This window comes from Chinchilla lanigera, unplaced genomic scaffold, assembly GCF_000276665.1.
Source record: "Chinchilla lanigera isolate Chin_1 unplaced genomic scaffold, ChiLan1.0 scaffold00061, whole genome shotgun sequence".
Taxonomy (NCBI): domain Eukaryota; kingdom Metazoa; phylum Chordata; class Mammalia; order Rodentia; family Chinchillidae; genus Chinchilla; species Chinchilla lanigera.
The window spans coordinates 2921418-2942507 of NW_004955462.1; the positions used below are offsets into that span (position 1 = coordinate 2921418).

At 46.3% G+C, this 21090-nt stretch overlaps 1 protein-coding gene across 1 annotated transcript in view; it reads left to right on the forward strand.

Moving 5' to 3' along the window:
* Nucleotides 1–8753: 8753 nt before the first annotated feature.
* The window catches only part of Pard3 (par-3 family cell polarity regulator), a 527188-nt gene continuing 514851 nt past the window's right edge, over nt 8754–21090 (forward strand). The window contains exon 1 of the mRNA XM_005398126.2: nt 8754–8876. Coding sequence (XP_005398183.1) covers nt 8760–8876 — 117 coding nt within the window. The 5' untranslated portion in view covers nt 8754–8759. The remainder of the gene's footprint in view (nt 8877–21090) is intronic.

The following is a 21090-nucleotide window of genomic DNA, read 5'->3' on the forward strand; positions in this document are numbered from 1 at the left end:
CCCCCCCAAGATTCTTCACTCAGAAGCTTAATTTTACCAACTTTTTTTCTTAGGTAAGCATTTTAGAGTTGGAAATTGCTCATAAGATTGTCAGCTATACTCTCAAAATTGTGATTGTTTTTATTTCATAATCAAGCAGTTTAGATGTTTCTAATGTCTTTGTACATTACCTCAAGGTGATTTAGAAATAAATTCCTTGATATTCAAATATCTGAACACTTGGAGATGTTCCCAGTGTTTTTATTATTGATTTATAATTTAATTCTGTGGCCAGGGAACATGCACTGTGTTTTTTAACCTTTCCAAATTTATTGATACTCGTTTTATGGCCTGACATCTCCTTTGTCTTGGTGAATATCCCATGTGCACTTGAAACCTTTTTTGCTTCTAATTCTAGAGAGAAAAAGAGTATAAGTTGGATTGAGAAAAAAATGCCCTTTCTCAGCAGGCTGAGGTGCGGGGCAACGTGGACTTTGCCTGTCTGTTTTATGTGCCTGGGGTCTGGAGCCCCCTCCCTCCCATGCAAGGTGGACATAGAGCCACCACAGTGAGACAGGGTGGGGTTTCTAATAGACAGAAAGAAGGTTGCTTAATTGGTTCCTGCCTCAGATAGTAAATTCTCTCACATGCTTGGCCAACTCTGAAAACGATGGAAATCTGATCGGTCTGTCTTGCTAACATTCCATTTTCCAGCATGAGGTATTTTGGGTAGTTTGTATGCATACTCTGGGGATGATAATTTCGTAGGTGGATGAACTCAGGCTGCTTTGTTGTGAAATGACAATTTATCCAAAGTACCTTTTCCCATGAAAACAAAATGTTGCCTTGAGCCCTTTCCATCTTAGATTTTTGTAGCTGGAGCGATGCAGAGTGATGGAAACACGCTGGTGGAGTTAGGGCATGAGTTTTCTCTTACAAAATTCAGACTGCCGAGGGACTGTACCAGCTCAGTTCAACCACTTGGCCACATGGATTATATTTTACTTTACAAGCATGTCAGGACATAAAAACATTTAAGCTGCATGATGTACATGTACCAACTATCCTCAGTGAATGTAATCTTTGTATGTTATAAGCATGAACTGAAAATAACAGCAATAATAATGAAAATGGGGAAAGGGTCTAGAGTGAGCGGGAAGGAAGCAGGTGGCAGGGAGGAGAATCCCAAGAATGAAGCTATGTTCAGTACATGTATCGATTCCCTAAGATGAGTGTAAACATTGTGTACTCCAAGCATGTATGAATTAAAAAGAATACTGACAAACAGAATTTCATGTATTTCTAGATGTTGATTTTAAAAAAGAAAACTCCTTGTACTGGATTTTGATAGATTTGAGATCTTGATGGATCACACTATAGCCAAAAATGGACAATGACTTCAATACTAATAATATTCAGGGTACAATAGCATGAAGAAAGGAAAAAAGAAGCACTTCTGTAAAATTGTGATTTCAACCCATCCTTGAATTATGCATTTAACTACATAGTTGAAGGCTTTAAAATATTTACTATATTTTTGGAAACCTTGGTGTTATAGGGTGGTTTCTTTAGAAATGGCTCCACATCTTGTGGGAGTCCGAGAAGTTCTACATATGGGTCCTCCTGTTGCCCTGGGATCTTGTGATTGACAGCTCCTCCTCATTTCCCCAGCCAGCTTTGCCACACCTTATCTCTTATATTATTGGTAACTTAAAATTTTCATTGTCTTTTGATGTGACCAAATATTTTTCTAGCAGGTCTCACTTGCAGCATTCTGACATTTCTGCATGTGTAATGTAGTTACTCAGAAGGGATGACCTCCCCACTTCCCCTCCCATACTGGACATTGAAACCAGGGCCTTTACACAGAGCTATATCCCAGCCCTTTTTGTTTATTGTTTTGAGATAGGATCTCTCTAGCTAAGTGACTAGGCTGGCCTCAAACTTTCAAGTGTCCTGTCTCAGCCTCCCAGACTGCTGTGATTAAAGACATGCACTGACACCCAGTTCAGAAAGGCGTGATTTCTACAACATCAGCCAAAAGGTACCAGAAGTATCTCACTTCTCATGAGAGTAACTCTGGCATATCTGAAGTTCATGGTGTGAGTCATTCCATAAGTGATGACACTTAGGTCGGGATAGAGCCCTGAGAAGTTACTTTATTGAGCATTTTAAGAAACACACTAAAATTCTTTATGAATTTCGCTTTAGTTCTGGTTCAGGCTGTAAAGTTTATGGAACTTCTCCAAGACACCTACCAACAAGATAGTCCATGGTTTTGACAGGAGTGGGATGAAGGTGATGTTGGATGTGGTTTTTATCAGAAGATCTTTGCTTCTTTCGCTCATCCTTTTAAATCTCGTCTCTCCCTGGACCTGGGTCTCAGGTGTGTGTGAGTTACAGCTGCACAGGCAAAGTGAGCCTCATGCTGCTGTCTGAGCACTCCCTGGTTCCTCCAGGAGCTGCTGCCCTGCATAATGAAGATAATTCGTGTGTAACTTCCTTAGGGCATTTCTTATTGAATAGAATCTTTTTGGGTACTTATTTGTCAGGTTGGTTTATTGTGGCAAACTCGGTTACCTTAAATCAAGTTATGCTACTTAAAGATAGTTAGCTTCCAAGTTACATGTAGAATACTTCAAATTCTCATAATGTTTTTTTTTTTTTTATAAATAGCTTTATACTTTTATAAAACTAGATGTCTTCCAGCTGTTTAAAGATTTATGTATGAAGGTGATTGGTGAGTTGTGTCTGATGTGAAAACCAGGATATTGCTTTAAATATGGCAAACTATTTAAAATTTAATTTGCCATGTGAAATTTTGAATTTTTGATTGCTGCTTCCAGGAATGAGAAAGAAAAGACGGGTAATGCGACGACTGCACTCTGCTGGACAGTGTACACAGTGAACTGTCATTTTCAGCGACGTCGTCTAAGTGGAGGACACGTAGGCTTGGCTGACAGCCTGCCACCCTTACTGTGAGCTAGTGAGTGGCACTAGGATGATGGAACTGTGGCATCTGAAAGTAAAGAGATGCTAGGAGGTGAGCATTTTCATAGCTCAACTGTGAGGATGTGTTTCAGGATTTAGGACAAATTCACTTTTTTCTCCCTGAAGTGCTGCTACCTCACTGCAGTTTATGGCAGGATCAAAGATGTAGGATTAGTGGAGTAATAATGTGACTCTTTTTTCTAATCAGAAATGGTGCTGAAGTGCCAGAATCTTTACACATTTTATTTACTGCCTAATGCACACGTTTCTGAGGTGCATTTGTATGTATTTGAAGCACTGTGTAATTTTGTTAAATATTCAAGAATCTAAATGTAGTGTTTTATTGTAAGTTTTGTTATAAATTCTTGGCTCTGTAAGGGAAATGGCTTTCACTGAGCATTTTCCTGCCTACAGCTCTGCTCTCCATGCTAGTAAGTCTAGAAACGCTCAGAATCTTCTGAGATGAACTTGGTATACTTGGTCTTTGACCCGGAATGGAATGCAGGGGTCTGTGTGGTCTCAGGGCTGACACTGTTGGATATCTGATACCACAGAAAGGAGTGTCAGATGGGAGGCGCCCCAAGGGGTGCCAGGCCCAGGAAATGGTAGTGAGCGAGGCTAGAGGGATTGTGTGTGTATGTGCTTTGGGCCTGACTACTTGGACACAAACAGTAGGGAAAGCCACCTTCCATTCTCAACCAGGACAGTGTCTATAAGAAGACTGGAAAGATTTTATTCTGGCAACTGTGCGTAGGGTGGGGACGGAGAGAGGAGCGGCCAGGGCAGGAAGAAAATCCTAAAGGCTTCACAGTGCCTGTGAATCATCGTGCTTATAAACTGGGATCTTTTTATTATCAGTGTTAAAAACATAATAACAGCAGCTTCTCCTGTTGCTGTGTTCAGACTTGCTTCAGTTGCGTGAATTTCGACCAGCACAAGGTGGCTGCTCTCCCTCCGCACCTCCGCACCTCCGCACCTCCGCACCTTCGATACCTTCGTATTTGAGTGGCGAGGGATTCTGCCTACAGGGAGGTGACAGGGGTGGTGGTGCTGGCCTGTTGCTGTCCTAGCCGGCCTGGGGAGGTGGGAAGATGTCACAGGAGGCCCTGGCTGTGCAGCTCCAGTTCTCAGGAACCACGCCTGTCCTCTGTGACTTGGAGCCAGAGCATTCAGGAATGGGGACAGCCAGTGTTCTGGGTGGAGTGGGCCAGCAGTTCTGGGCTCCATGGGCTGCAAGGGTACCACCCACCTGGCGGAGCTTACTGATTGGCACTGGCAGAGCGGGACCCAGGCCACTCCTGCTGATCTGCAGAGAAGGGAGAGAGGTGGCGGCACCCCAGGGCTTGGAGACTGCTTTGGGGAAGCACCCCTTCTCAGGCCTGCACTCGGCTAGGAGGATTGGGTGCTGGCCTCTCCCAACCTAGCTTTTGTTCTGGAAGTCATTGACTGTTGCTGACCTAGGTTTAAAAACAGAGCCACGAGCTTGAAGACATAGTGTGGCATCTGTTGATGGCTAAAACACATTTTAGGCAAAGATCTGTGCAGTGCTAATTGACCTAGACAGCCCCTTCAAGCTGGAAGGAATCCTAACCACATGTTTCCCAGTCCTGGCAAGTGAACCCAGGCTCTCTGTGCTGACCTATATCCAGACCTTTCTATTTATTTTATTTTGAGACAGGGTCTCATTAAATTTCTGAGTTGCCTAGGCTGGGCTTGATCTTGTGATCCTCTTGCCTCAGCCTCCTAGGGTGGTGGGATTACACAGGTGCGCTGCACTACTCAGCTAGTCTAGAAATGTTTATGCTTCCATACTACATTTTGAATACCAGTGTACTTGTGCACGACAGTAAATTAGTCCATGTCATCAGTTGTGAGAGGTGTGGAAGAGAATGTTCCTATGTTTGAAGTAGCTTTTGTTATGTGTGTCCTAGGGATAGTCCAAGGCTGGTTGCCTCTCGTCAGTGAATGGGTCTGGGGCGGCCAGTGAGCAGCTGGTTACCAAAGGTCCTTCTCTGATCCTTTAAAATAGGCGAACACTGCACATGTGTATCCCAGAGGATTTCACAGTGTGTCCTGCTACACACGTGAGGAAGGCAGTGACCTTGTGACAGTCCTGGTGCATAGTGACCCTACTGCTTTTTGAGCAGTGACTACATCCCGTGAGCTCTTCAAGAAGCTTCAGAGGTTTTGGTTCACAGAATCCTTTTAACAAATGTGAGTGAGGAACTCCAGTTCCTCCTAATTCTCAGATGTGGAAGCTGAGGGCAAGAGGGGCAGCACTTCCTTCCATCCAGAGGCCTTTGTCTTACAAGAGGCAGGGCCTCTCTTGTGCTGGAGGAGCTAACACAGCCGTCCCCTGGTTGGCTGGTGGAGGCACAGTAGCTTGTGAGGCTGACTTTAGAAGCACAGTGTTCTTGATTCTTAGGTCTTTGCCTGAAGCCTGTCTTCCACCTTGGATTGCAGCATCCAGACACTGTGATCCTCTGGATATCATGGTCAAGTCTCTTTTTAAAATTGCACTTTAAGACAGGCGTTGTGGCATACATCTGTCACCCAGCACTCTGGAAGCTAGGGCAGGATCGCAAGTTGGAGCCCAGCAAGATCCTGTCTCAAAAAACAAAACAAAACAAAACAAAACAAAACAAAACAAAACAAAACAAAACACCAAGACCAGTGAAACCAAACACATACATACGAAACAAAAACAAACGCAGCAGGGGTGAGGACGTAGCTCAGTGATAGAGTGCTTGCCTGGCAGGCATGAGGCCATGGATTTTTATCCTCAGCACCACCCAAAACCCCCAAAACCGAAATCCAAGCCAAACCAGCCCAGTAATCAATACTACACAACAAAAATAACTGGGCTGGGGGCCCAGCTCTGTATCTGCGTTCATACACTTACCTGTCACTGTGAAGCTCTGGCCTTGGTCCCCAGTATCCTGACAAAACAGGACACTCGCCAGATACTGGCTGTGTAAGAGAAAGGAGCAGGTGCTGGTGTCAGTTTTACCAACCAGGGTGACCTGAGAGCCATTTAAATTGCAGGGAGAAAGCCTTAGATCAGGGTGCTGTTTCCGCCCACACTGCATTGATTTCTTTTAACCTTCAAGAAGACTGTTAGTTAGAATATTTGAAACGATATCAGATTTGCCTTGCAGCATCCTCATATTGGATTTGTTTTCTTATGAACACTTGCATTTGTTCACATTTCAGATCAAATTCTTCCCTCATGGACAGGAGCTCATTTTTGGTGGGCAGAACAGCTTTGTGCGTTTGCTTGGAGCGCGCCCTCTGCTGGCAGCTCTGGGTTCTGACTGTGGCGAGAGACCCTGGTAGAGAAAGGGGAGCAGGACCATGTGCTGTAGCCCCATCCGCCTCGGCCGTCTGCCGATGACCTGGGGTGTGAGGGGCTGCCCGTGTTGGTGGGTGGCCCTTCGACAAAGCTGCTGTTCTCTGGTCCTATGTTTGTGCTGTGTGGTCAGCCTGCAGGCCACCTGTGCCTCCGCTACGTCACTGTGATCAATAAGCCACTTTTATTTTAAAGCACTTTGTACCAGGACGATGCAGAATTTATGAGGCAGTTGGGTGCCCCTCCCCAGGCTGGGAAACAGCTGTAGAAAATGGGATGTTTAACAGTTTTTCTGACATAATAAAGCTGAGATTAATTATTAGGATCTGATTGAAAGTTAATATATTTTGGTTTTTAAAACATTGTTTGCAAGAATAAGAAGTCCAAGCTGAAGGATGCTTCTGGTCTTATTGGAGACAGACACTGACTTTAAAATTCGGAGGTCAGTCCCAGAAATCAGAGACCAGGCACCTTTAAGGGCATAAGAGTGACCAGAATGGCACGCAGCAAGCATGCTGATGTCACCTGTGCGCGCATTCAGCAGACACTGGGATTTCTTTCTCCTAGGTGTTTTGGGATGTGTGTGCATTGACAGCTTCAGGGCAGTGTGTGAGAGTATGAAACACCCTGCCCTCACCAACCATTTGTGCAGAAGATTCTGTGTTTTGGAAGTTTTTAGAAGCCATTGAAAGATGCTGGGGGCGAAGCTCAGTGGTGGATCACCACATGGGTGTATTTGATTCCCAGCCCTAGGGGAAAAAACCCTAAAAATACTTTGTGACTTTGCAAGGAGCCATAGGAAGTGAAGTATTTTTGAGGCTGCAGAAGTAACTGCAGAAGCAGTTTCCAGGGTACAGACCGAGTGCGAGGTGATGAGCAGCGTCCCCCTGTGCATCTTGAGTGAAGTTGGGAGCCCTTCAGGAGTGATGAGAATGTTTCCAGCGTGCAGTGGCCGTGCCTGATCCCTGGCCTTCTCTCATAGTAGCACCTCCGCGGTGTTCTTGCTGTTGTTGTTGTTGGGGCAAAAACAACCTAAAATGATGAAAAACCAACACTCAGCTTCTTCCAAAAACACCGGTATTCATTTGGGAAGGTCAGCGCTGCAGGGAGAATACTCAGGTCAGAGGAAGTCGTGGGTGTGCAGAGAAGTGGAGGCCTGGGGAAGTTTTAAAGCACATGGCGAGGGAGAGTGCACCATGAAACAGTAGTTCTGGGCCACTGTGCCTGATAACGAGTGAGGCCTCCATCATGGCTGCACAGAGGCTCCTGGGCACAGGTCAGTCCCGAGGCGCTGTTTGTATAATGGTGCAGTGGCTGCTGGGTTTTTTGGTAGCTACGTCAGGAAATCATGCACAGCGACTCTTGCTTCACAGCTTCTTGGCTTTATATACATTTTTTGTTAGGCTGCATTTTGCTGGGCAAAGTGGTGCATGCCTGTAATCCCAGCCCTCTGGAGGCTGAAGCAGGAGGATCACTTGGAGTTTGAGGCCAGTCTGGACTACATAGTGAGACCTTGTCTCAAACAAATCAAAGCAAAGAAAACCTAAGTGACTCAGTTTTGATGGACAAGTTTCACATTTCTTTCATTTTTTTTATGACTGCAGTTTATATGGTGACCCTGTGCCGTAGTAGAGCTACTTTACTAAAACTCAGAATAGACCGACTCTAATTTTAATTGGAAATTTTAAGGGTGAACTACAAGATGGCTGTGGGTGAAGTCTTACTACTCTTCAAAAAACATTCAAGTCATCCTTTTTCTCGTGTTAGCATATATTTGTGGTTTAGTATATGCTTGATTGCGTGTATTAGTTATTCAGTATAATAGATGTCTACTGAAGGTGTTGGTATAACTTCCAAAGCCATTTTTTCCCTTGGGTCATATTAGCAGTAGTACTTCATGCTTGATCTGCATCTTCTCCTAGAGTCCTGCATCTGCCCACTTGTTTGCAGTCTGTCTTTTCTCTAGTTTTATCATAACTGGAGGAAGCTTGGAATCCAGCCCCTGCAGGAGAGGTCCGCACGGCAGTGTCCGTTTGAGATTGGAGACATGGAGTGGCCGGCCTTGCTTTCCACTTTGCAAGGAGGTGAGCGCCAGGGTCCCTTGGCTCATTCTGCACAGCGTCCAACCCTGTCCGGGATAGAGGCGCCTGTCTCCTCTTCAGCCTCTTCCTCTCCGTGCAGCTCGCACCACCGCCTGCCCGGCCCTGGCCAGGGATCCGCAACCCATGCAGTGGGGTTGGAGAAAGGGTCGGGTTCCCTCACCTCCTTGCTCTGAGGCGTCAGCATTCCTGAGCTGTTAGTCTGCATTGTTTCTCTGCCTTTCACATGGTTTACTTTACACCCTGTTCTTTCCACAGAGGTTCAGTTCTTTTCAAAGACAGGAGGGAGGCTTAGGAAAGAAATAACTTAATTTGAAGATTAGGATACTTGCATTTTTAGAATGCACTCTGCTCTGGAATTGATTGCTTTGTTTGCCCTGAACTTTAGAAAGTGTGTGCCATTACCAGAGATTTATGTACAACCCAGGCAGTTTTGGCCTTGGTATCATGTTCTTCAGGTAAGTTTTTCAAGTGCTTTGTAATTATTTTTGGTGCTGGGGAGGGGACAAAAGGCCTCCTACATGCTAGGCTGAGCTGCTCCCCCAAGCCTTAAAGGGTATTTTAAGGGTATATTTGGTGTAATAATCAGCATTCAAGATTATTACTACTGGTATAATATGGCATAAATTTCTATCAAGTCCTGTCTCGCTAGCCTGAGAAGTATTTTCTGTTACTTTGTCATAACGTTGTGGCTTTTTTTTTTTTTTTTTGAGACACTGTCTCGGTATGTAGTTCAAGCTGGTCTTGAACTCACTATGTTGCCCAGGCTGGCCTCAAATGTCAGCCTTCTGGGTGCTGGGGTTACTGGCATGTGCCACCACATCTGGCAACATCAGGGCTTTTAAGAGTCCTTAAACACACACTATTTTATTTAGCTTGTAGTGGATTTAGCTTTACTAATATGGAAACGTTTTCATGACCTTAGTGGCATTATTTCCAAGGAAAATTTTTTCACAGTAAGAAAAAGTAAAAGCAACAATAAAAACTCAGGTCAGCTATTACTAAATTTATTTACCTGAGAGAGAAGTTGCTTATAACATACCTTGTACCACGAGCTGCTATCTTGGTGCCGACCCACTCTGGTGGGTACAACCTACCGAGATGAGTTTTTATATGACATCCGGGGGCAGGCCCACATGAGAATAAGCCGGAGCTTTGCATCAACAGATGCTACCTTGACTGCCCAGGCTGTGCCCTGTGCGTTGTTTGTGTCACGGGTTCTCAGCAGGAGCGGGCTCTGGCATTACATTTCACATATGCAGATATGCTGGTTGCACGGTAACAAATCATAAGCGTAACACGCATTCCTCAGCTGGGATGTGCCAGTGGAAGTCTGGAACGTAAAGTGGGTGGATTTGTGGTCCAGCTCTGCCTGTGCTGTGGGGAGGAGCTGCAGGGGCGTGGACAGAAGGTCACCTGTGTCGCCTGCTTGCCACATGCCACAGGCCTGGGAGCAGGTCTCACAGGAAGGGCTGTGGTGGCTCCTCTTGCTCCCGTGGGAGCAGATTTGTGGCCTCAGTTGTCAAACAAGTTTTCAGTTTCCCTTGTCTAGTCTTGTTGGACTGCTGTTTATTTTAGTCTTCTGATAGACAGGAAGTCCTGCTGCAGTATACTAAGGGAATGTTTCAGGGAAATACTAAACAAGTTGGAGGGACAAGAGCTTTAACCTGAAAGATTTAAATCCCCCCTCCAAAGAGTGGGGGGGCAAGGGTACAATACCAAAGTCGTCAGTTTTTAAGAGTTTAGAATTTAGAAAGGCTGGATTTCCGGTCTCTTGAAATGGTTTTTCCTTTTCTGAACATACATTTTGGGTTCACATTTGCTGCATCTGTTGCTTAAAACAGCTGTGACCCTTGGTGATAACTTTTGGTTCAGCCTGACCACCAGCTCTGCCCCATCTGCTGAGGCAGGGGTCCTAGGTGCTGTCACATGGGTGGGGAGGGGTAGGGGAGAGAGGGGTGAACCCAGGAGGTGCAGGTACTGAAGGTGTGTTCCTGTCCAGCCTTGATTTCTGCTTGCTCCCACCACTGTGGGCGTTTGACCACCTCCCCTTTGTCTTCCGATTCCCCCAACGGAAATGAAATGCTACTTTCTTCGTGAAGTATTCTTTGTCTTCAGTGTTCTCCAAACTTCTCCAATTCCTAAACCATGCAGTTGCGTGTAGTTTTTATACTTGGGTACTGTTAGTGAACTTGCCATGTTCCCATGGCTTGACCCCCCCCCCCACCATTGATTTTAAAGTCTTGGGGCGCAGGGGTATCATCATAGACTTGATTCTGCTACTTTTATTCCAAAATACAGCTCCTTCCAGATTCTGTGTGTGCCTGTGCATGTGTACATATATAGACGTGTGTGCATGTGTGCTGGGGATTGAACCGAGCCTTGTGCATGCCAGGCACATGTTCTGCCCCTGCCCTGTGCCCCCAGCCATAGGAGTCCTGAGCACTTGGTGGGTGGGTGGTGTGCACCTGTCATTGCCTTGTTTCTGTTGCTGCTAAAGTCGCAGTGTGTGCTATAGAAGTGTCTTCAGGCACCAGGAACCTCTGCGTGGCTGTTCTTCTCCCTGGCACACACCTGTCTCTCTGAAACCTGGTTGGGGGAGGTGTGTGGCGTGGTTCTATTGCCACCACTGGACTCTTGGGTTTGGACAGCTTTGGGAGCTTAGAACTCTGTTATGGGCAAGGACTGCTGTTTATAAATGTATGCTTAACAAGAATATTGTAGGGAAAGTTAGTGTAGCTTTAAATCTGTATCATGAGTTGTTTTCAGCCTCAAATTATGTGTTGGTAGGAATGGTTATCTTATGTCTACTTAGAAAAAAAGTAGCTGCCTGCAGTGTGTTTGACTTTCCTGATACAGCAATATAGACAGGCAGAGCAGTGTATGGAGCGCCGAGATAACCCAAACCGCTCCTTTTCACATAGGAGCCCTTGGGTGCCCACAGAGAGGAAGTGACTGGTGCAGTGTCAGGCCGCTTAATCATGTAGAGTCATTTTATTGCCTTTTTTGTGGCCACTGATAGCCAGGACAGCCACCCACAAGATGCCCTTGTCGTCAGAGACCGACTTCCTTGTTGTGTCCTCTCTAGCCGAGGCTCACAAAGCCTCCCAAACTAGTTTTCGTCTTGCTTTGCCCCTCCTCCCTCTGATAATTTTATAGTTACAACGTGCGGTTTTATTGTTGTTTGAGGTAGTCTATTTTACTAATTGCTAGCTGTGTACTTCTATTTTGCCTGAGTTCCCATGGAGCCAATTTGTTTCTTTGCTTCCTTGTAGGATTATCAGAAACTTTACTAAGTATCCTATGAAGGGTGCAGATTAGTTCTATTTGTGCTTTCCCTATTTTCTGTTTGAGTGCTTAGAGTGTGGCTTCATATCTTATTTTTTCATCCTGAGATACTATGTAGCATAAATTCTTACAATGAGTAAATTGAAGGCAGAGTAGTAAAATTTGAAATATCTCATAAGGGTAAACTGTAGGGATATAGAACTAAGCCTGTGTTGAAAGCCCTAGATTCAGTCCCCAAAGCAGGAAAGAAGGGAAGGAGGAAGGGAGGAAGGGAGGAAGGGAGGAGGCCTTATGTAAATTTCACAAGGTGTCTTGGAGACTTTACTTGAAAATCTCCCCATTTAGAAGGGGTACCCCTATTGGAAACTGACCAGATGGGACCAGAAGTATGAGTCACATTGGGATCTTTCAGGAAAAAAAATCTGCCAACAAATTTTGCATCAAACAGGTTAATAAGGAAATGCACGTTGATCTTTGGGTTGAAATAACCAGCGTGTTTTTTGGGGTATGAGGCTCTGTTTGAGAAAACCCCTAACATTTTGTGTGCCGGAGATCCCAAGAGGGTGGGGTTCATGCATGGCTGTAACCCCACATCTCGTTTGCTGCCTGCTGTACTGTGCATGTTGCAGGAAGATTTGCTGAATGAATGAGTAATGCTACCTACAGGCTCATCAGGGCCATAAATCGCACAATGAGCGAATCTGCAAGACATCATTTTAAGTGCAGTGGAGAGATTGGGTGTGGATAAAGTGGGGTGAAGGCTGATGTCACAGGAGGTGTATGGGAGCCTGGAAGTGAAACGTGATGCACACCTCGACAGGTGAGGATGCTTTCCAGGGGTACAAGAAGGTAAAGAGTGAGTTAGCAACAAGGAGAACCTTTGTGGGTTTGGGTGCGCACACACGTCAAAGCCTTGTCCGTGGTGCTGTGCCCTGGCGGGAAATCTTTCTTAAAGTGGATGCGTGTTCTTCGCCTGCAGAAGGTGTCTTTGATGCTAATCAGCTTCCTGTGCACCCTCTGGTCTTAGGCAAACCTTTTGAAGATACCATCACAGCTCCCTCCCTGTGAAGGGAGGGGAAGGGAGTTCCAAGCAGACCTCGGCCGCGGCCTCTCCACCCTCCCGAGCGGCTGTGCTCAGAGTGGCACTCTGAGCACGGCTGTCTGGTGCCCACTACCTTGGGGCTGCCCTGGTGTCATGGCGATGTGGTGCTGCGGGGCTCTGGCCCGGACTCCGTGCAGCTCGGGCTGTGCTGGATGTGAGTTCAGGAGTCACAAGGTGCAGCAGGGTAAAACTTTGCCCAGGCATCCAAAAAGGAGACTGCGGGTAGGTCTGAAGCCCATGTCCCCCGTCAGTGCTCTTACTCTGTAGTGCCCTCTCCTCTGTTAGATTAGGATTCCGTCTTGTGTAGCACAGCCTGGGGTAAGAAGTTCTTCATGTGTGAGTGAGTAACTTGAAAGAATGTCTTTCTGAAAATATCAGGTGACTTTGGGTTAGGTAATGTGAGGGACATTAGGAAGCTGCTTGAAGGCCGAGTTCTTGTTTGTTTTAGAATCCAGAGCCGTTTGGAATTTATCATATTTCAGTGAGGTTTGCTGTCCAGGTCAGAGGAATTCCTTCTGGTCTGCGTCTGTGGCTCTGGGTTGCTATTTACAGAATTAATAAGTGAGGGTGGTTTTCCTTTTGTTTGGCTGGAGGAGGAAGGATCTCCTAGGTTGGATGTTTGGGATTATTTCTTTTATACAAATACAAGAAACATTCCACATTTTAGTTGGCTTCAAAACATACATTTTCATTGGGTTTAAAACATGACACGCACTTTAGTAGTTCCTGCCTCCACTGTCTGTGTGCTGTGGGTCTTGGAGGTGGGGGGCAGCACCTGCCTGGAGGGGCCCTGACCCTATTTGATGTTTATGGACCGTTCTTCTCTACAGCTGTGAGTTGGTTGGTGCCTGGAGCATGACTGGAATGAGTTGCTTCTTAAATCTGTTCTTCTTTGATAGGTAACAGGGCATAAACTTAGCATTCCTTTCTTGTGGTACAGTTAGCTATATTACCTGATTCATGGTTTTGTTTTCATTAGTTCTCCTTTTCCATTCTAGGTTGTTTTTCTTTAACATCTTTTAGTTCGGTTGATGCTTCAGTTTCTCCAATCAACAATTGTCCCCTTGACAAACTCGTTGGATCTCTCTGTGGCCTTGTGTCTTAAAGAGCACAGCACTAATTTCCAGGTTGGGGTAACGTCTGAGCATAGTTAAGCACCCTTTGCCTCCCTCCATGACTTCAGTGACGTCTCAGACAGGCCAGGTTTCCTGTTCTGATCACTCGGTTCCTCAGGCACATGGTGGAGGTGGAAATGTTTCCCTTGTAGGGTTGCTGGTCCCGTGCGTGGTGGTTGGCAGGGGAAGTGCTTAGCACCCAGTGGGTGAAGGACCGGGCTAGGGCAGGAGGGAGTGACCCCGTTGGGTGTGGGCTTTTAGGGTGCTGACGATGACAGAACTCTCAGGTAGAGGTGTTTACTCAGCGCGGGCCATCTCGTGGGTCCCTCCTGCATTCTTGGGACCAGGACTTGGCACACCTACTGTTCACATATTTCCTTGCTCCCTAAAGCTGCCAGCTGTCAGGTACCAGCCAATGATGTCCCTGCTGTACCCCATAAATGGTGTATGCTGTTTCCTCTGAGGATGGAGGGGGCAAACTTGGTTGGCCGGGGGGAGCTTGTGTCCTGTCCCCCTTTTCTGTGGTGTGTTTATCTTTACCCCACTTATCCTCAGGTCTGATTGGGGGTCCAGGCCTGTGAGGCTGGGAGCTCCCCTCAGCGGTAAGAAGCCGCCCATGTTGCAGTTGGGGCTCCTCATCATAAGGGAGGGGTGTCCAGATTCTTCTGTCCCCATGCCTGAAGTGTGATCCGAAAGCAGTGTTTCCTTTGGCAGTCGGAGTGGAGGCCTCTGTGGATTCAGTCCTGAGAAATGCTTAGATGAATTCTTTTCTTTACCCAATAAGGGTGAGCATTTTCACTTTTTTTTAGTACATAGTCTTTGTACAACACAGTGCTTTGTTCTTTGTTCTGTGGTAAAAAAAAGAAAACAAAACCAAACTGTGCTAAAGATGGTCCCTGCCTTTGGGATCTTCTCCAGAGAAAAACAAAGCAGCACACATGGACAAAGAAATGGGGAAATGGGCTCTCGTGACGAGGCTGGGGTCTGGAGTAGTACTTTAGGGAGCTAGACTTGGAAAGATATGTGGACTTGGGCGTATTTGAGATGTGGGAAGAAAGGGCATTCAGGTATTTGGAAGAGAGGAAAACGTGCTGACTGGTAGGCAGAAACTTGAGGATCAGTTCACTTGGTGGAGCGATATTTATTGAGCATTGGCCTTGTCTCTGATATGGTGCTGATCTGGGTGCTGGAGTGCATTGGGGAACAGGTGAAGACTATGTGAGGATGGCCAGCAATGTGCCAGGCGGGGAGGATGACCCCGTGGGAGTCAGAGGCCTTGACCGTAGGTGGGAAGAGCTTTGCCCACTTGGCTAAGGATGCAGGGATTTGACCTTTAGGGTGCAGTGAGTCACTGGAAATGATTCACCCTATAGGACAGTGACAGGATGACAGAGATATTTGTGGCAATTTCCACGGCAGGAAGATTCAGGACAGGGCTGAAGAGAGGAGTCTGAAGTCTGAAGAGAGATGAGTTGGATGGTGATTACATTATTGAAAGCAAGAGCTGAGGGAATAGAAAAGGAGGACGTGCTCATTCGCTAGCTAAGGAGGTAAAGTTTGGAAGTTGTACCTGTGGAAGTCAGAAGACAGAGACAGGTGCCCGTTCAGAAGTGGCATTTTCTTCAAACCCAAAATGAGATGAGCCGAGTGCAGAGGCGCATGCCTGTAACCCTAGCTACTTAGGAGGCTTAGGTAGGAGCAGCATGAGTTCAGGGCCAGCCTAACGAACATGCGGAAACCTCCTGTCACATAAAAAAATAAAAAGAGGAGTTGATGCCTTATGTAGTAGCCTGTGCATTTTGGATTGCTATTATGTCTCCATTGATTGGATATACTCAACCTGTTTCTCACTGTTGCCTAGATGGCTGGTTTCCTGTGCTTATAGTTATGTAGCAGAACATCTGATTTACTATGACTGTCTTGATGATGTATCTTTCCACACTGGATCAATGGATATGCACAATCTTAAACTTTTTTTTGGCGTGGTACCTATCCCCTTTCCCGGTGCCCTCTATGGGCTGGTGTTACAGCTCAGTGCTGGATCCCTTGCCTAGCATGTGTGAAACCCTAGGATCAGTCTCCAGGATTGGGGAGGGAGTCCCCCAGCCCCTCCTCCAGTGTATATGTCTATTCAGTATGCAGGAGCAGATGTGAGAATCCTGGCTTCCGTGTTCTCCTGAATCCTAGGTCGTTAAATTTGTTTACAGTTAATCTGGTTTCCAATTTATTTTGAAAGCTCAATAGTAGTTGAGAGAATCTTCCAAGTTCAGCGTGTCAGGTGGCCCCTGGCTGGGCAGCCCTGTGGCGAGCAGCTCCAGGAAAGAGCTCACGTCCTCTGCGGTGGGCCCTGTCTCCCGGCTGCCCAGTGCTGCGTCTCGTCTTGCCCTCTCCGTGCATCAGGTGCTGCTGCAGCCCCTAATTCTGGGCTCGGCCTCAGCCTGCATCAGTGCTGCAGCGCAACTTGGGAGTTGCTTCTTGCTCCTAGATTTGGGAGTCTTGACACCCTGTTTGCCTTTGTAAGCAGTTCCCTGTATTCACTCTGTGTACTTAGAGTGGTTGGGTGATCTGTGTTTTCCCGGTAGCAGTCTGCATGACCGATGTTAATTTGTGTGTACATGTGTGTGTTTTGACCAGCTATCGTGACCATCCATCTCTCTGTAGACTGTATCTCTTTGTGTGTGTATGAATGAGAGAGAAAACATGAGCTGTTCCTCATGTTCATCATGAACACTGCATTTCTACTACGACTTCAAATATATGAAAATAACTCCTGAAAATAAGGCTATCTCCTCAAGTATCTGCAGAACTATTATCAAAACGGAGAGAATTCCAAATAATTTCCTACAATCATCTAATGTTGAGTCCATATGAAAAATTTCCAGGTTTTTTTTTAAATAAGCCGGTCAAGACTTGCTCCTTGAATTGGTCAGGCCTCTTTAGTCTCTTTGGTTTACAACTATCGTCTGGCTATCTTGAAATCACAGAGTTTCACATTTTCATTTGAAAAATTTTAAATCTATAGACTCAAAAAATGGAGCACTTGTATGCCCTTTACTTAGGGTCACTGTTTGTTAACCTTTGAGGACATCTGTTTCTTCTGTCTATGCAAACAGCCCTTAAACAAGGCAGCGTGTGCGTGCGTCTCTGTACTTCAGCATGCATTCCCTCCAAACAGGAACTTATTTTTCCTTCTTGGTGGCACCGGGGGCCTCACACTGTGCCACATTCCTAGCCCTTTTTTATTTATTTTTATTTTGAGCCCAAGTCTTGCTAAATTGCCCAGGTAGGATTTGAACTTGGGATCCTCCTACCTCGGCCTCCCTCAGTGCTGGGATTGCAGTTGTGCTTTGCTATATCTGACTTAAACAAGAATGTTCTTTATATAAGAGTACAACGGTCACAGTCAGGAAATTGACCAGGTATGTGATTTTGGTTCCCAATGTGACAGATTCTTCATCTGTCCTCTTTCACAGTTTTCTGTTCTCTTCAGAACAGGATATGCTCTGGGGCCCTACATTGTACTTAGCTATTAGACCTTTTTAAAAAAATTAAATCATTCAGTTGTGAACAAAGCAAAGCAACACCATGCACATTATGCATTTGTCTGATTATTTCCCTGCAGTCCCTGAGCTTGGCTCTCTCCTTTCCTTTGAGAAGCCCTGCACTAGCAGGGGCTCCTGTTGTGCCAGAGGAAGGGAAGGTAGGATGCTGTGCTGGCTGCGTGAAAGAGACCATTACCAGTTTAGCAGACATGAAGGAGGACTTGTGAAAACAGTATCCATGCTTAACTGATCCCCAAAGCGTCCTTTAATTTACGAGAGGAGAATTTGCCACCAGGCTTCAGAACAGTCCCTGGGGGCTCAGGCTTGAGGGGGTGGTTGTTGAGGGGCGGAGTTTGCGCTGCAGGGTGGGGAGGGGCCTCTGCTGTAGAGACCTGGACTTTGCAGCTTTCTGCACTGAGCTTTGGGTGGAAACAACTCCAAGAAAGACTGAATGGGAGGGTGAATAGTGAAATTCCTCTGTGCTTATCGCAAAGACACATGGATAGGTGTGTGTTCATAGTAACTGATTCTGAGATAGCATTGGTGGTAACATCTGTCTTATTTAAAGACATCTGGGTAAAAGCATTAAAGTCATGCCTTGATGGGCTACAACATAACATGTGGAAGACACACACCACTCTCCTCCCCTAGCCGAGGGTGGTCACCCATCTTGAGATTTTTGGCTCTGAAGAAGCCAGGCTGGAGCCCTGAGCTTTGGTGTTTCTGTGGGTTCCCAGGGGATGCTGGTGCCAGTCTGGACCCCCACTTTCAGAACCACTGCCTTAAATCATGGGCGATATTGGAACGTGTTACAGAGTATTTACATAACGGCCTCAACTTTTTTTCTCACAAGAGATGTGTGATGGCCTTCCTCTGTATGTGTGCTGAATCGTGCAGTGTTGCTGGGGGTGCAGCTCAGTGATTGGCAGCTTGCCTGAGAGTGTGAGGCCCTGGATTCCGTTCCCAGCAGTGCAGAAAAACCAAACCCAAACCCAAACCTCAGGAGACTTAGGGGCAGGGCCGTGGAGGGAGGACAACACCTGGTCGTCAGCTTGGTGGCCACTGAGTTGCTTTCTCACCCAAGAGCAGGGCTTGTGCACCTCACTGTGCCTGGGGTGACACAATGGAATGCACCTAGAATGTCGATGACACAGTGCAGCTGTAACTGGGCCAGGGCTGCCTGTTTCTTGCCTTGGCTCTGTCCCGAAGCAGTTATTTGAGGGGCCCTCACCTCCATTTGCATGCAGTGGTGGAGGAATCCAAGGGACACTGACAGGAGGGGCCTCTCTGTTGTCATGAGAGCTGTGTGAGTGTTACAGGGTGGCAATGGCTCGGTGTTACATATCCTAGGACATGGTGGGTGGAACTCGGAGAGCTGGTGTGGGTTCCAGTGGAGCCAAGTGCCAGGAAGTTGTTTTTGAGCTGGGACTGCACCATGGTTTCCTCTGATTGACAGGCTAAGTGGAGGCATCCTTCCCTGAAAAGGCATTGGGTTTGTGGACACTGCTGCTGTGTGTTGTGGGTGGTGAGGGTTGGTGCCAGGTGTGGCTTGAGCATAGGTGGGCGAGACATGCATTTACCCAGCGTTACTCACTCTCTCCTGGGGATTCAGGCTTATATTCTGTTGCTGAATACCAGCTCTGATATATCTGTGTTACTGCAATAAACTAGAAATTGAATCTTATAATTGTGTTAAAAAACTGGCATTAATGAGCGCAGTATGGTGGTACATACCTGTAATCTCAGCACTTGTGAGGCCGAGGCAGGGGGATTGTCCAGAGTTCAAGGCCAGCCTGACCTACGTAGTGAGACCCTGTATCAAAAATAAAAACACAGAAAGACATTTTTGCAATGGGTCACGTGAATCATGTCTGCCTTGACATACCAATGTTTTAGTCTCTAACAACAAAAACTAGGTTAGCTTGGGCGTGGTGGCACGTGCCAACTTTCCAGGAGGCTGAAGCAGGAGAATCCCAAGTTTAAGCCCAGTCTGAGAAATTTATGACTTGGTGAGATGCTATCTCAAAGACAAAAAAAAAAATTTAAAAGGGTGGGATGGGGTATAGCCAGGGTAAAGACCCTGAACTCAATCCCCAGAACAAAGTAACTTTAGAGCATATGTTTTTGTTTAAATAGTTGGTTACAGTAGAATGTAGGATGAAGTATGGTATAATTTTGTGGATTGTGCTGTTCCATTGCATGAAATGAAATTTTTAAAAAGAATTTGTTAAATCATTAACAAAGGCTTCATTGGTTCTGGTAAAGTAGTTACCTCATGGCTGCCAGGATTAGTGGATGCTGAGTGTTAACTGAGGCATTTTTCAGACCTTCTCTTTAGTCTCTTTCTGCGCATCACATACACACACAGCTGCTTCTCCACGGGGACTGTCCAGAGAGCAGTGCCTTCCCAAGCGAGGCTGCCTCTTCTAGCTGCTCCCACTTTTCTCTATAAATTACTTGTGCTGTTTGTTTTTCATCATGAATTGACCTAAGGTGGAAGGTTTAACCCTGTTACACACACACACACACACACACACAACCAGTTTCCACCAAAGGTTATGATTTTGATTAAATAATTGTATTATTTTACATGATTAAAAACTGCTTATCGCTGCATTGTGGATGAGGCCTTGATTACTTTTTCTTTTCTTTTACAAATTTGGCATCTCCGCTGACATGAACAACGGGTTTTCCTTTGGTTGATCTCTGTAAATGTGCATTTATCTAACTTAGCCCCAGCACTGCCCTTGTTAGAGCAGCAGCTCGGCATGGTTAGTGACCTGCACAGACCTGGAGACTCCTGGCTCACTGGAAGCTTCGCCCTCAGGCTGACCGGTCCCTTTCTGCTTGGTTTACATTGACTTGGGGCCAGCTTCCCAGCTTACCCAGCCACTGCTGCCACTGCCTTCTGCTTTCCTGGGCCTGCCCTTCTTGTGTGCTTTATTCCTTATTTTTGCTGAAACACAGTATTTTCCTGAGAAGGGTACAGAGGGACCAACCTTTTTGGAGACGCTGCATTTCCAACACTACCTTTTTTCCTATCTTTGCACTTTCCTGGTGGTTGGGCAGTGTGTGCAGTTCCTGTCTGGGCGCTGTTCCTCTGGGGATTTTGCAGGCCAGGGAGATCTGTCGTTGGTGTCCAGTGGTGCTCTGGAGAAGCCCATGTCCGTGACCGTGTGACCCCTTATCCCTCCACTGTGGCAAGATTTCACTTTCCAAAGACTGGCTCTGTTCCCCCTTTTGTTTGTCTTGCATGTTCCCAGGTGCCTTGGTGCATGTATGTTGGGCTTTCTAGATGAACTTTCCAGTGCTCACACTCATGCCATCCTGGGCTGTGAACTGTTCCCCAGTTATCTTTTTCTGTTATTCCGCTTCAGCTGTGTGACTTACTTGACTGGTCTTCTAATTGTATTACTCTTTTTACAATTTTCTGTCTTGTCCTGGGAATCCGATGGAGGGGCACGGTGCCACCAAGCTACAGCCCCTCGCCCCCGCTCTTCTTCTGCCCCTAGGGTGCGCAGTCCTCTTCCTCAGTGTCTTCTCTTGAAGTCTCTGGTCCTTCCAGGTTGGGTTTCCTGCTTGTTTTGGTCCTGTCCACCTTTGGGGCTTTCTTCCAAAGCCTTTG